This window comes from Talpa europaea, assembly GCF_964194135.1.
Source record: "Talpa europaea genome assembly, chromosome: 1".
Taxonomy (NCBI): Eukaryota; Metazoa; Chordata; class Mammalia; order Eulipotyphla; family Talpidae; genus Talpa; species Talpa europaea.
Window position 1 is genome coordinate 13,050,070 of NC_140073.1, and position 13,624 is coordinate 13,063,693.

Consider the following 13,624-nt stretch of genomic DNA (forward strand, 5'->3'; position numbering starts at 1 on the left):
CACCTCCCCAGATGCCCTCTCTGCTGAAGGGACTGAACCAGCTGGGCTTCCAGAAATGATGGTTCTGCGGCTCCTCTTGTTAGCCCAGAGGACTGACCAGTCTGGCCAAGAAGGAACGCAGACGCATTGACTGCCATGGCCGGCGGGGGCGCTGTGGGAGCATAGGGCCCCTCCTCAGCCTGTAGGCCCTGGTCCAGGCTGTGCCCTGTGGGTCAGCGTGGAGCTGTTGGAGCTCAAGGGGTGCTGTCCTGCCTGACTGCCCTCTCCGTTTCTCTCCCTAGAACCAGCAGAGCTACATGGAGGACAGACAGAGACATGGGTCTGATGAATGCAATTGGGCTGCAGCCCCGGAACCCCACCACCTCAGTAACATCTCAGGGCACCCAGACTCTGGCCCTTCAGCTGCAGAATGCCGAAACACAGACGGAAAGGGAGATGCAGGAGCCAGGGGCGGCAGCTTCAGGGCCTGGCGAAGGTGGGAGCCTTGTGTCGATTGTAGCTGGGGGAGCTAGGGCAAATCTTTCCTCCCGCCCCTGCCCTCCCCTCCCGCCCCCGCCAGGAGACAGCCTGAGGCTCCAGGCCATCCTCCAAACAGGTGGTGCCGAGGGAGTCCTCCCATGACTGGGCAGTGTCAACCTGGTGGCATTAAGAGCTCTCACAGGCAGGGACACTGTTGTCCTCATGCTCGGTCAGCTGCTCTGATAAGCTTTGCCTAGCTCCCAAGTACGCTGACCTCCCCTGCCGCTAAAACTCGGAGGAGCCAGGCTGTTCCTCTAAGGAGAGAGCACAGAAAGTACTCACCACGGAAAAGCCTGAGAGTCCCGGCTGCAAACTCTCGCTCTAGACACATGCACCCCAGGCCTCGGGCTTCCGGGTCCACCCCACAAGGTAGCTTGTCTTCCCCCTGCAAGGCTGGTGGTTTGGGGCCGGCTGCCGTAAGGCCCTCTTGTGCTCCTATTGACCCCATGGTTGGCTGCTGTTTTGGCTGCAGCCTGGCACACCATCAGCCTCTTCTCTCACCTATTCAGGTGTGGCTGGGCAGCCTCTGCCTGGGCTCTCTGCACTGGCCTCACACTTCTAAGAGTCATTTAGCACTTCCCAGCAGGAGAGCCCGCGCGTCTGTCGGTAGGTAGTAGCGGCAGCCCCGCTGTAGTGACAGGCTCCGTCACTCTCCTTACCCCGGTCCCAGCTTCTAGCAAGGCAGCGTCTGATAGACCTGCATTTTCTAGGTCAGTGTTGGGCCATTTTCTCCGAAGAGCCAGCCCTCGAGAGAAGGCGCAGTGCGCATCAGGCAGAGGGTAACAGATTCCCCTGAAGACTCCCCTGTCACCTCCATAGCACAGTTTGCTCTCCTGCAGTCCCCTCACAGGCCACTGTCCCTCTTGCTGCCATGAACTGAAATTTTTAAAAGCCAAATCCCTGTTTAGTCTGTGGCCTAGGCCACCTGCTACATCTGCGGCCCATAGCTCTTTGTTGGCATGGACTACGTGCTGGCTACAGCTGCCAGTGGCAGCTTCGGGCCTCAGGGAGGAGTTGAAAGCTCCTCCAGCCATCCCCAGGTGCAAGTCTCTTAGGCAGACATCTTAGTCCTGAGCAGCCCAGGATGGGTTCCAGGAACTCTTGGAGCTGCTGAGTTTTGAGTAGAGGATGGACTTAACCCAGAACTCAATGGATCGGAGCTGATTAGAGTGGTAGTAGCAGGAGCCTGAAGACTTGGTGCAGAGAGATGAGAAGCAGGAAGACCAGTTAGGAATTATGACCTATGAGAGGTGCCACAACTGGAGCCACGTGGTCGGCGAGGGCACCAGGCCTCTCTGGGCCTGGCAGTGGCAGCTGCCTGTGGGTCCCAAGGCCACCCTGCCCGGCCCCTAGAAGTGATCTCAGTAAAAAGAGCAGATAGTTCACAAGGCACAGAGCCCAGCACGGTGAGCTGCAATGCCAGCAGGCCTCAGGCCAGCCCCGCTGCACAGCCCAGAGGCTGGGGAAGCCCTCTGGGCATAGAGCTCCTGGAAAGCCGTGGGAGTGGCGGTGAGTGCAGGGAAGTCTCTGGGGCCTCCCCAGGCTGTCCTTTTGGCTCACTGGGCCGAAGCCACGCTGACACCAAGGCCCTCTGTTGCCCTGTCCTCTTACCCTCTGCCCCATTTTTTCCCTGGGAAAAATACTGGGAGAAATACTCAGCCCCTCAGAGTCTCTTTCCTTCTGTCTGGGAGTTGATGCTGAGCTGCCTGAGAGGGAAGTGTGGAAGGGCAGCTGCCTTGAGGGATCTGGGATAGGGGCAGGAGGTGGAAGGGCAGTGCAGGGAGAACTCTCACTGAGCCCCCTGGAGGGTCCTTCAGTGCCACTAAGCCATGGAACTGGCTGGCCCCAGAAATCTGCTCAAACACATGAGCAGAGAGAAGCGGCTAGGTGGGGAGGGAGCAAAGAGAGTCCTGGAAAAATGACCATTGACAACAAGTAACAACCCCCGCCCCGCTACACACACACACACACACACACCCCACCCAGAAACACCTCACCTTCAAGGCCCCCAGACTGCAAAATCCTAAGCTGGTCAGCAAGAGGCCAGAGGAGGCAAATTAGCAGTTGAGCAGGGCCGGCCTGGCAGCCTTGCTCCTGGCTGCCCACGGGCTTGGCCTGCATTTCAGCCGCCGGGGAAAGGTCCCTCAGCATCGATCTCCACTCTGCACCCCGCTGACTGAGTGCCCGCGTGTGCCAGGCGCTTGACTGGCTTTCTCTTGGGCTCTGCCCGGCGCTGTGCAAGCCGCGTGTCTCCATCCCTCTCCCCCACATTAGGAAACTGAGGAATGTGGACGTGAAGGCTCGAACCGAAGCCGCATCGGTTCCAGCCCAAGGGAATGCCAGGTCTCTGGGGAAGGACTGGTATCTCCTCTTCCTCCCTGGAATGCTGGCTCTGGCCCCGGGCCTGAGCAGCCGGCTGTCTCCAGGCCTAGATGAGGGTTCGGGCATCCAGCCCCAGGAGGCAGTATGTGGGCATCCACTTGGGGAAGTCGGTGAAGAGGACCGGGGGACAAACGCCTTCTGGGGAGACGTCCTCGAGGACTGCTAGGAAATAACTTGCAGACAGCACTGAGGAAAGACAGCACAGCTTGGCAGGGAAGCAGAACAAACCATTTGCCTTTGTGCCACACCCTGCAGGGGCCCCTCTTTTTCCAAAGACCCAGGTCACCCCACATGGGGAGCAGGCAAAGAAAGCAAAGCCCTACCCCTCAGCCTCCTCGTCGTTTGGTGACTAACGTGCCACTGGCGCCAAAGCGGTTAATTAAAGCCACACAGCTGCCCATTCACCTGCCCTGCCTCCTGGCTGCGCAGCCCTGGCCCCCTCCTGCCACCCGGGGGCCTCCATTTCCCAGTCGGTACAACGTACAACGGAAGTAGAAACTTTGATCATCCGGGGAGTCTGGTTTCATGTGTCTGATCATGATTCTCAGCATGAGCGAGTCAGGCCGCCTCTTGTTCCAGGTTTTAGCCTGATGTCCCCCAACTCCTTCTAGAAGTTGCCCCCTCCCCCACCCCTGCCCAGAGGCCCAGGCCAGCAGCTCATGCCCTCTCTGCTTCGCACCTTCTAGGTGAGGGCTCAGAGTACGGTGCGGGCGGGGAGGACGCGCTCAGCAGGATCCAGCGGCTGATGGCCGAAGGGGGCATGACGGCCGTGGTGCAGCGGGAGCAGAGCACCACCATGGCCTCCATGGGCGGCTTCGGCAACAACATCATCGTCAGCCACCGCATCCACCGCAGCTCCCAGACGGGCGCGGAGCCGGGCGCCGCCCGCGCTGCCTCGCCCCAGCCCTCCACCTCTCGGGGACTGCTCCTGGAGCCCGGGCACCTGGCAGAGCGGGGCCTCAGCCCCCGGACAGCCTCCTGGGACCAGCCTGGGACCCCTGGGCGGGAGCCAGTCTTGCCCCCGTCTTCCCCGGTCCCTATTCCCGTCCCCCCTCCCAACACTGAGGAACCAACCCTGCCCTGTGAGCTGACCGACAGCAGCCGCCTTCCTGACGGAGGTGGCAGCAGCCGGGGGGGTGCTGCAGGCCCCAGCGGGGAGCCACGGAACAGGTAGAGACAAACGTGTGCACTGGCGCCTCCCCTCGAACCGCTGAGCAGAAACGACCTCACAGCTGACTGGGAACCGAACACATGGAAGAGCTGCTGGCTGCATCAGGGAGCAGGAACAGGGTGGGGGGCCAAGAGGAATCAGTCAGCGGGTATGAGGCAGTCAGATGGGCAAGACTTGCCCCAGGGGACTAGAGCCTTCCAGGATCTGGTGCCCAGGGGAACCACACTGCTGTGCCCGGTGCGAATGGAAGAGCGCGTGGGTATCCCTGCCATGAAACCCCCCTTTCTCCTAGAGATGTGGCTCCAGGGACTCAGCCCTGGGCAGGGAACTCCAGAAGGGTGAACAGTCTTCCAGGTCTGGGCCAAATCATCCTTGACAGTGGCCAATGGGGCAGCTTTGCCCTGTCCACCTGTGGCCTGAGCAAAGCCACTAGAAGCCCAAGAGCAGGAGAGGTAGCCTGGCTCCCAGAAACCACCTCCATCTCTGAGCCTGCCAGAGCTTCAGCCTCTCTGTACCATCTTACCCCACGGGGACCCCAGTCAGGGGCCAGGCCAGGCTCCCAGATGCCCAAGGACGGGGACTTCCTGCACTTACTAAGGGGGACAACCCTGGTGTGAAGGGGACAGACAGCCCGCTTGCCTGATACAAGTGTGGGGTCAAGAAACGGTGGGCAGGTCCTCACTCAGGAGTGGGGGGTGTATGCTGGCCAGCCCCTGGGGCTTGTCTACCAGTCTCCTCTCCGCCCCACCCCCAGGCCCTCAGAGCAGCACCTGTGGGTGACAGTATTACCTGAGCCTAGGCCAAAGCCAACCCAAGGCTGAGGGAGGGGATGAGACTCCAGGTCAGAATGTGAGGTCTTGGTCTGTGATTTAAGGTGTTGCATGTGGAATCTTGAACTGTACGTGTAGTTTCTAGTGGAGAAATCAAGGCTCTGATTATTTTGTTTTTAGTATGAAAATGTGATTTCTTTTCTGTTTGTAACTCATCATAGAAACATTGTGGTGGGAGGAGAGGGGATAGTCTGACTGCTAATGAGGGAAACACCAAAGATCTATATCATTAAAATGATGACATGCCCCTCACTAGGCTCGGCTCTGTCTGTGTCCAGGGAGGAGGGAGTGGGGGAGGCGGGGGGTGGGGTGGGGGGTGCCATCAAGCTGAACCAGGCACTGGCCGGGGCTGTGGTCTAGGTGGGGACGCCTCAGCGGAAGCCCCTCAGGTCAGGGCTGCCCCCTCTGCGTCATGCCATGCTTCTCTGTCCTACCACCTCCGTCCCTGGGGGCCTATTACAGGTCGGGGCGACCTTGAAAGTGATGGCTGGGTGGGTCGGAATGAAGAAGGCCATTCATCTCGAATGCTTCCTGCCCAGGATGATGGCCAAAAGCTGAATCGCCTCCAGTTCTGGGAAACCCCCCATACAGGGTGTCTGGGCTGGCTGGGGAGCACGGTCTTCCCTGCAAGCGTCCCCCAAAGACCATTAACCAGCTGCTCGACTCCACATCTCTCTGCTTTGGGTCCTCCGTACAGTGGCTGAAGGACTTGCTCTATTCCTGGGCCGTGAGCCACTTCGGGTTTCAAGAAAGTGGGAGAAGGATTTTTGCCCCAACTCTAATGGGGGTGCGCAGGGACACCGGTCCCCCAGGGCTGGCTGCCAGTAATAAGTGCTCGACTTGCTCTTTCGTGTGCCTCTATCCGCCCCAGGTGCCATGGGACAGGCAGAATTTAGCTTCTGCAACGGAGACGAAAAGATGGGCAAGTAATAGAAGAGGGAAGAGTTTCTGTAATTAGAAAAAAAAATTTCTAGAAAGTATAATGGCAGACTCGACTGAAAAACACATGCGCTTGTTTTGTGACCTTGGCAAACCACTTGCCTTTTTTCTGCTTCGCTCTCCTCCCTTGTAGCGGGAAGCAAGGCTTGTTCTGCAGGGCCCTTCGGGTGGCTTCCGGCTCTCTCCAGTCTTGAGTCTTTCGAACCCAGCTCTGCCGTGGCGAGGGCAGGCTCCCAAGGAGGTGGGCTCTGAGCTCTGGGCCTTGATGGCTGCAATTCCTGTCCTCCCCCCCGCCCCCCACGTGGCAGGAAGGACTCTCGCCATAAAACCATGTGCCAAGGACTCGATGTGTGTTACAGCTCAGTCATCACAGAAAAAGCCCTCTGAGGTGGGTGCTGGTTTCACCCCAGACCACACGACTAACTGGTGGGGCCAGTTGCTTTAGAGGAAGGGGTATGAGAACTTGTGGATGAGATGATCCAAATTTGGCCTGGCCTGGCCTGGCCGGTACCGTCTCTGGCCAGGAATGGACCCAGCCCTACGTGTTGGGGGCCCCTGTCTTCACCTTCCGACCCCACATAGTCCCTTTAGAAAGCGCTGCCTGGGGGATAGAACCGCGCCCGTGTTAAAGGCTTTGCAGGCTATTTGCATGTCATGACAAGGGCCTGACAAGGGGGGGCGGGAGGGCAGAGGTGGGCGAGCTCAATTTGGAGAGGAGGGAGAAGGTTCAGACAAGTTCTGTGGATCCAACTGGCTCAAAAGCGAGCAGACTTAAAGCCCACGTCTCCTGGTTCCCAACTTGGCTCTCCACAGTTCCACTGTGCGTTCTGGGGTCCGGGGCAGGAGGAGGCCAGAAACCCACCCCACTGGGGTTTCTGGAGAAACTGGAGCAGTCAAGTCTCAGCACTGCAGCTTCGCCTGAAGCACTCGAAGCAGCTAAGACATTTCTGGCTCCTGTGGCCTCCAGCCCTTGGTTTTGCTTGTTTGCTCACCTGGCTTGTGCTTGGCCTCCTCGCCTGTGCCTCCCCCCACCCCCATACAGTTAAACCTTCCCAGCACCGCCCCGGAGGAGGCACGCAGCAGAGTGGAGCAGGTCCCGGCGGTCACCTAACGTCATGTGAGCGGAGTGTTTCCCCCGTGTGAAGTGCGGGCAGAAACAACAGCGCTCCCTGCACCCCCGGTGGCGAGGACCCTGGGCGCCCAGGTCACCCCCATAGGGAACCGTGGCCTCCCTCTCCGGCCCAGCCGGCCGCGGCCCTGATGCTCAGACGCTCTGGGAACCCGCCCTGCTGGGGGTTCAGCACGGAGAGAGCCCCAAACCACGAGCCTGGCAGCGCTGGCATTTGCCGGCGTTCCCGCCCTTCTCTGGCAGCTCCTGACACCTCCAGTGTGGTCCCCGCCTCCCCCCACCCCCAAAATCCCCCGCCCAGCCCGAGGGGAAGGCGGAGAAGGAACGGGACTTGAGTTTACACTGAGAAGGAACTAACCGTCTTCAGGTGTTTTGCGCTCAGAGTTTGGGGTGACAGGCCTCCAGCCCCCGCGTGGCGGCGCGGGGGGCGCGGGGGGCGCGTCCGACCCGGGCCCACCCGGGCAGCGGCCGCGGCCGAGGAAGGCAGAAGCGCGGAGCCGCGGGCGCGGGGCGGAGTCGGCGGACCCCGGGCCCGGGAGCTCTCCGAGGTGCTGAAGCCGCCCCGCTGCCGGCCCCGCGGGCGCCCCGGCCGGAGACTTTCAGGTGCTCCCGCGTCTCCAGCCAGGGCTCCGAGCCCCGAGGCTCCCGGCACGGCAGCTCCCCGAGACCTCGAGAGACCAGCAGTTCGACCTCCGGGGTCCAGCTCCGGGCTTCGCCCCAGGTGACCTTGGACTTGCCCTCACAGGCTCTGCGCGCTCTCCGAGGCCGCGCTCATGGGCGGCCCGTCCCCCCGCGGAACTGAGAAAGCGGGTGCGCACCCCTTCCACGCCCGGGACAGCGGAAGCGGGGAGCCCGCTGGGGGAGGGGGCGGGCGGAGGGTGTGTGCGCTGGGGGGGCGCCTCTTCCTCTGGCCAGCCACCGCGTTCTGCTCCGGTTCCTCCCGGGCCCCGACGGCGCGCCCCTTCTCGGGCTGCCGGGCCAGCCGCAGCCCCGAGGCTGGAAACTGCCGGAGCTCGGCCCTGGGCTCCGACTGAGCCGTGGAGAGTGTCCGCCCCCCCCATAACCTCCTCGTGGGGTCAAGCACTCGCGCCTCTACGGCCCAACCGAGAGCGTGGCGGGGCGGGAGCGACGTCCCGGGGGGCGCGAGTCCTCCCGGCCCGGGCCCGGGCGCCTGGTCAGGGCGGAGGCGGGGAGCGCAGCCAGACGGTGCTGCCAGCTCCTTCCCCAGCCCGCGAGGGGGCGCCGCGTCCCCATGACAACGCGGACACCCCACCCCACCCCACCCCCAGTCTCCCGGGAGGGCAGCGCCCCTCGCACTGCAGCCCAGGCGGCTGTGGGCGGCGGCCCCACGGTGCCCAGGTGGGAGCTGTCTGCCGTTCCCACGGAGGGGCGCTGGCAGCTGCGTCCCCGACGCCCCGGGGGGTGCCCCTCGCGCGCCCCGTTGGGTGGCCGGCCCGGGGAGGGTGGCGCGGCCCCTCCGGGATTGGCTGCTTCCCCGTGACATCACGCGGCTCGGGGAAAAGTGCGAGCGTGAGCGCGAGTCGGAGCCACAGCGCCGGGAGCTGCGGGCGGAGCAGGGGCCGCCCCTCGGCACCCGGTCCCCGCCCCCGGCCCGCGGACCGGCCACCCCCCCACGCCGGCCCGCCGGGCCGCCCACCCGTCCCCGCCGTCTGTCCCTGTCTGGTGCGAGGGGAGCGGGCGGAGGTGTCTGGTAAGTGGCTCCGCGGGCGCGCGGGGGCGGGGGACTCCTGGGAGGGAAGGCGCGGGGCTCCCGGACCCCCCGAGGCTCCCCGGAGGCGGGTCCGATGGGCTCAGCCCCGGGCTTGCTCAGGGCGGGCTGCGGCGCCGGGAGCCGCGGAGGGCCAGGAGGTGAGAGGCCCCGCCGGGGAAAGGCTCGGGGACTCTGCGAGCGCCTCCAGGTGCGCCCCGGGAGGGAACGGACATCGGAGGGTGTGTGCGCCCGCCCACAGCGCCAGGAGCCGGGGCAGCCGTCGGGGGCGGGACTCCAACCCTCCCTCCCGCGGCTCTGCAGGGCGCCGGGCTCCGGAGCCCCGAGGAGCCTATTTCCCGCCCGTCTCCCCGCCCCCTGGCGCTGCCAGCCCACTCTGGCCCGTGGAGTCCTCCGCCGGCGACCTTGACCCCGACGGGCAGCACCCCTGCCCTCGCCCGGCACCCCTCCCCCACCCCGAGAGTCCCCTCCCCGGCGGCCCCGGCTCCCCGCGGCGGTTCAGCGCCAAGATCCTCTTCGGAGGAGTCCGGCGCGGCGCCCGTGCCACGTTCCCGGCGCCCTTCTCCCTCCGGAGCGCTCCCGAGTCGCCTCTTCCACCCCGGGGGCGCACCCGGGACCACAGCCTTCCGGGAGTCCTCGAGCGAAAGCCTACCAAGCCAGGACCCACACCCCAAGCCACCCCCCAACCTCCACCCCCGCCCAGGCGTCCAGAGCTCGCGCTGGGGTCCTCCGGGAAAGGGTGGGGGGCGCTGGAGGATCCGGGAAGCTCGGTGCCCGGTGCCCACGCCCAGAGGCTGCAGTAACTGCGTGCTAGGGGCTTGGGGGAGGGCAGGACACTGGAGAGCCAGGGCCCTACCCACCAGGACAGAGATGGGGGGCGCCCCCAAATGGGCTGGCCCCTCCACACCAGTCCCAAAACGGACAAAACGGGGTGCCTGCACTGGCTGCTGGGGCAAAGGGTGCCTCTCCAGGGCCACGCAGGAGCAAGGGGGTGCGGGGGAAGGTGGAATCTTTGACTCACCTGACCCAAGCCTGGGCTGGACCTGGACCTCTTGGTTATGGGTTATGGGCCGTGCTGCCCACGGCCTCCCAGTGACACACGGGGCACCCACGCACAACGAGGAGCAGCGTGCACGCTGAACAGAGCTGGGTGTCCCATAAGGCCAAGTTGGGGGACTCAAGCAGCTGTCCCTCAACACAAGTCAGAGGCTAGGACTCGGCTCCTTGGCTGTGGGGGGAGAACACCAATGGGTGCTCTGCCAAGAAGAGTCCCCAAGGTCAGGGGACCTCTGAAGCCCACAGGGTCCTGCCCTCAACCCTTCCTGGCCCACAGGCGGGCGCCATCCCCTGCCCGCTCCTGGCCCGACCTCCCCTGTGCAGCCTCCTGGCAGGGTATTTGGAACGTGAGGGGCGATGGGTTCCTGGTGTCCACCCCGCATTTGTCCATGTACCCCAGCTCCCAGGTACGGGCACACCGACTGTGCGCATCCTGCCGGCCCGCACACCCCAGACATGCACACGCATGTACACGCACGTGTGCACACGCTCCCAGCACACGGGTGCCCTGGTATCCAGGCGTGGCTGTGCGCACAACGCACATGCAGACAGCTACTAGCTTCTACGCGCGCTCCCTGCAGTCACACACAAACAGAACTTGCACTTGCCTTCCCGCCCACACGTTCCTCCATAGGGTACCGGCTGGAATCTGGGCACCCTTCATTTTCCCACCACTCACTGAACCCCTGAGCGCAGCCTGGAGAACCCCCCCACCACCCCCTCTTCCCCCCACATCCCTCTCCTGGGAGGCCCAGCCTCAGGCCTCCGCAGCTGGCGCTCGGTGCACTTGGAGCTGGGCGCGGGTGAGCCGTGGCCCCTGCTCCCGTCCGAGGCTGGCACCGGGGACCGACATTGCCACCTAGCGGTGCACCGGGCCTCGGGCGGCCGCGGCTCTGCTCGCCCGATCCCAAGCTGACCTGGGCCCCGGAGCAGCCAGCCTGAGGGGGCGGTGGTCAGGTCTGCGGGTGGCCCTGAGGGATTCAGAGATGGTGGTGCTGGAGGGCCCAGCGGAGCAAGGCCGCGTGCTTGCAGCCTGCGGCTGGCACCTTCCCCGGACTGCCCGGCGCGGACTCCACCTCTGCGGAGACAGGTCGTCTCTGACAGAGACCAGAGGTCTCTCCTCTTGGAGAAAGCTCGGCGGGGGAGCCGACAGGGGATGAGGGGGCCCTACCCAGGCCTCACCTGACCCATCCACCCCTTGCTGAGGGCTTTGAGGGGAGGGAGGTGGCGCGGAGGCAGGACGCTCCGAGGGATCTTCGGGGTGGCTCCTGGGTGAATCCCACCCCCGCCCCTGCTTAGAAGCTGGACGACTCTGAGCAAGTGAGTTGGCGCGACCCTGCGCTCCGCCGGGGTCGGGGGACACGAGGAGACGAGGCCGCTGGTGCAGGCCGCGGTGAGGATGAGTCCCGAGAACCTGCCTGAGAGCGCTCGGAGGGCCCCTGACTCGGAGGCCCCCTGACTCGGAGCTAACGCTCAAAGCCGGGAGCCGTTGTCGTCTCCATAGTCGGCACCTCCCGCCCCACTCGGAGCCCACTGGCCCGTGTCCCGGCCGCGGGGGTCACGGAGACTTTCCCGGGCCAGCTCCCGAGCCCTCCCGGGTGAGCCGAGGCCGGCGGCGGCCCGCGGGGCTCCTGCCCGCTCAGTTCGGAGAGTCACGCCCGAGGCTCCACTTCAGAGGCCCCCAGAGCCCGAAGGGGCCCTAAGATGGGCGCCTCTGGCCTTTGCCCTTGACTCAGCCGTGACCTTGGGGGAGGGCGTCGCGGCTCTGAGCCTCTCCTGGGAGCAAAAGAGGTGGGAGGGGCGGGCTTGACCCGCCAGGCCCAGAAGCTGGGTCTGTGTCTGTGACGGAGGATTAGGGGCCAGGCTTGGTGGGGGAGGGGGAGTCCCCTGGGCTCCAGCCTCCAGGGCTTTCTCGGGCTGGGGCTGGGATTTGGTTGTGGATCCACAGCAGCTGCTCGGGAGGTGCCGCAGGGTGGGGGTCCCTTCTATTTTGCAAATGAGAGAGGTGAGGGCGCAGCAGGTGGCTCTCTGAGGTCACCAGCCCGTCCCCTCCGCCTGCAGCCCAGGCTGCGGGTGAGCGTCCCCGCCTCCACCCCCCGCTGCCTCTCCCTCTCTTTCTCTCACAAACAGACGCACAGGATTGCGTAGACGACAGCGTGCTGCGGGCTGGCAGGGCTGTGATGGGCCCGTGTGCGTGTGTAATGGGGCCCGTGTTGGCGGGTGTGAAGGAGGCTGGGCTGAGCACCGAGCGCAGGGGCGTGGGCCTCCCTCACTGGCATGGGAGAGGAAGAGGGGAGGGCGGAGGCAGGGGGGCCGGGTGGGTGGGAGGGAGTGCAGGCTCCCAGGAGGGGCTTTGTGCAGGGTCCCCAGGTGAGGCACCCCCAGGTGTGTCCCGGTGGGCCAAGGGGTGCCCACCTGCAGGGGCTGACCCAGGCGCCCTCTGCAGCCGCTCCTCTCTCTCTGGGGACCCTCTTGTCACCTTTTGGGTCCCCAGTCAGGCCGTGGGGCTGGCCCGGCCCTTGGGAAGCCGTGCGTGTCCTTCCTCAGCTGATGGCCCCTTGCTTCTGTGTCCTCACCGGCAGGGCTGAGTCCCTGGATGCCTACAGGCCCCAGCTCCCCACCACACCCTGTTCCTCCACCATGTCCTGGGCTGGGGTGGGGGCTTAGGTTGGGGATGCTGCAGCGGCATGTACCTCCCTAAGCCTCTCCGCATGGCCCCCTCACCCTCGGGTTCTCATTTCCTTGTCATGTCCTCCTGTCTGGGATGTGGGGGACCGTCCCCAGCTGGCGTCACTGGCTCCTATGGCTCTCTGGCCTCTTTGCAAGAACCCTCAGCTCCAGGACAGCAACTTGGCCTCAATTTGCTGCAGAACTGTGACCAGGTTATTTAACATCTCTGTGCCTCAGTCTCCTCGTCTGTCAGTACCGAAAAATAACAGTAACTCGTAGGGCTGTTGTGAGGATGAAATGAGTTAATACAAAAATTGTAAAAAGTGCTTGGCACTTAGGAGACAGGAAGTGTAGCTGCTAACTAGCCAACTCTTGCCTCTGCCCCAGAGCCTTCTGTAGGGACCCCCTCCCCCCCCCATCCCGGGCTGTTTTGTTTTTTTTTTTAAGATTATGCACACAACAGCTGGGGTACAGGCCAGAGGTGTGGGGGGTGAGAGGATTCACCAGAGACAGAGCGGGGAACAGAACAGGCAGACTGACTGAAATACACTGCTGAGGGGAGCAGCGGGCGAGACAGGAGAGGTCTGCCGCGCCATGTGGGTTGCTCCCTGACTGACCAGGGATGTACTCGTGCTGCAGTGGCTGTGGACAGCTTCATAGTGCGGTGCTTAACCCTCAGGCCACCAGGGAGGTCCCCCAGGGCTGTTTTGGTTAAGAAACTCAGAGGGGGAGAATGAATGAATGATGCTTCTCAAGAGCATCCCATGTTGACCTCTAAGACCCCTGGCCCCCTCTCGGTCCCCACTGCCCCCCCCAGCCCTTGGCCCACACTGGCCTCTGAGTCCCAGGCAGGCTTCCTTTCGCCCTCTGTTCGGCGTAGCTGCCTCCTTATCATCCAGACCACCTGCCTCCTAGGAGACTCTGTCACTGATCACCCAGCGAGGAACCATCGAGATCTGCCTTCTGACTCACTAAACCATCACCCGGCCTTGTTTTCCTTCCAGCACTTTTTTTGTCGTTGTTGCTCACGGGTTTGCGTGTCTCCCATGAGAGTGGGAGCCGAGTATCTCGTTCACTTCTGTAACCCCCAGCCCTGGAATAGCGCTTGCGCATAGTAGGCCCTCCGAGAATGGCAAATCGTATGCAGGCAAGGGAACTCCTGGGCCGGAGTTCACGGAGACGCTGCGGGGTGGTGTTCC

At 63.9% G+C, this 13,624-nt stretch overlaps 1 protein-coding gene across 5 annotated transcripts in view; it reads left to right on the forward strand.

Annotated features, from left to right (window-relative positions):
- The window catches only part of AMBRA1 (autophagy and beclin 1 regulator 1), a gene marked incomplete at its 3' end in the record, with an annotated part of 131,325 nt that extends 127,250 nt beyond the window's left edge, over nucleotides 1–4,075 (forward strand). For all 5 annotated transcript variants that reach the window (XM_084240841.1, XM_084240842.1, XM_084240843.1 and 2 more), the window contains 2 exons: nucleotides 282–475; nucleotides 3,588–4,075. In XM_084240841.1, the coding sequence (XP_084096967.1) occupies nucleotides 282–475; nucleotides 3,588–4,075 (682 nt within the window). The remainder of the gene's footprint in view (nucleotides 1–281; nucleotides 476–3,587) is intronic.
- Nucleotides 4,076–13,624: the final 9,549 nt, after the last annotated feature.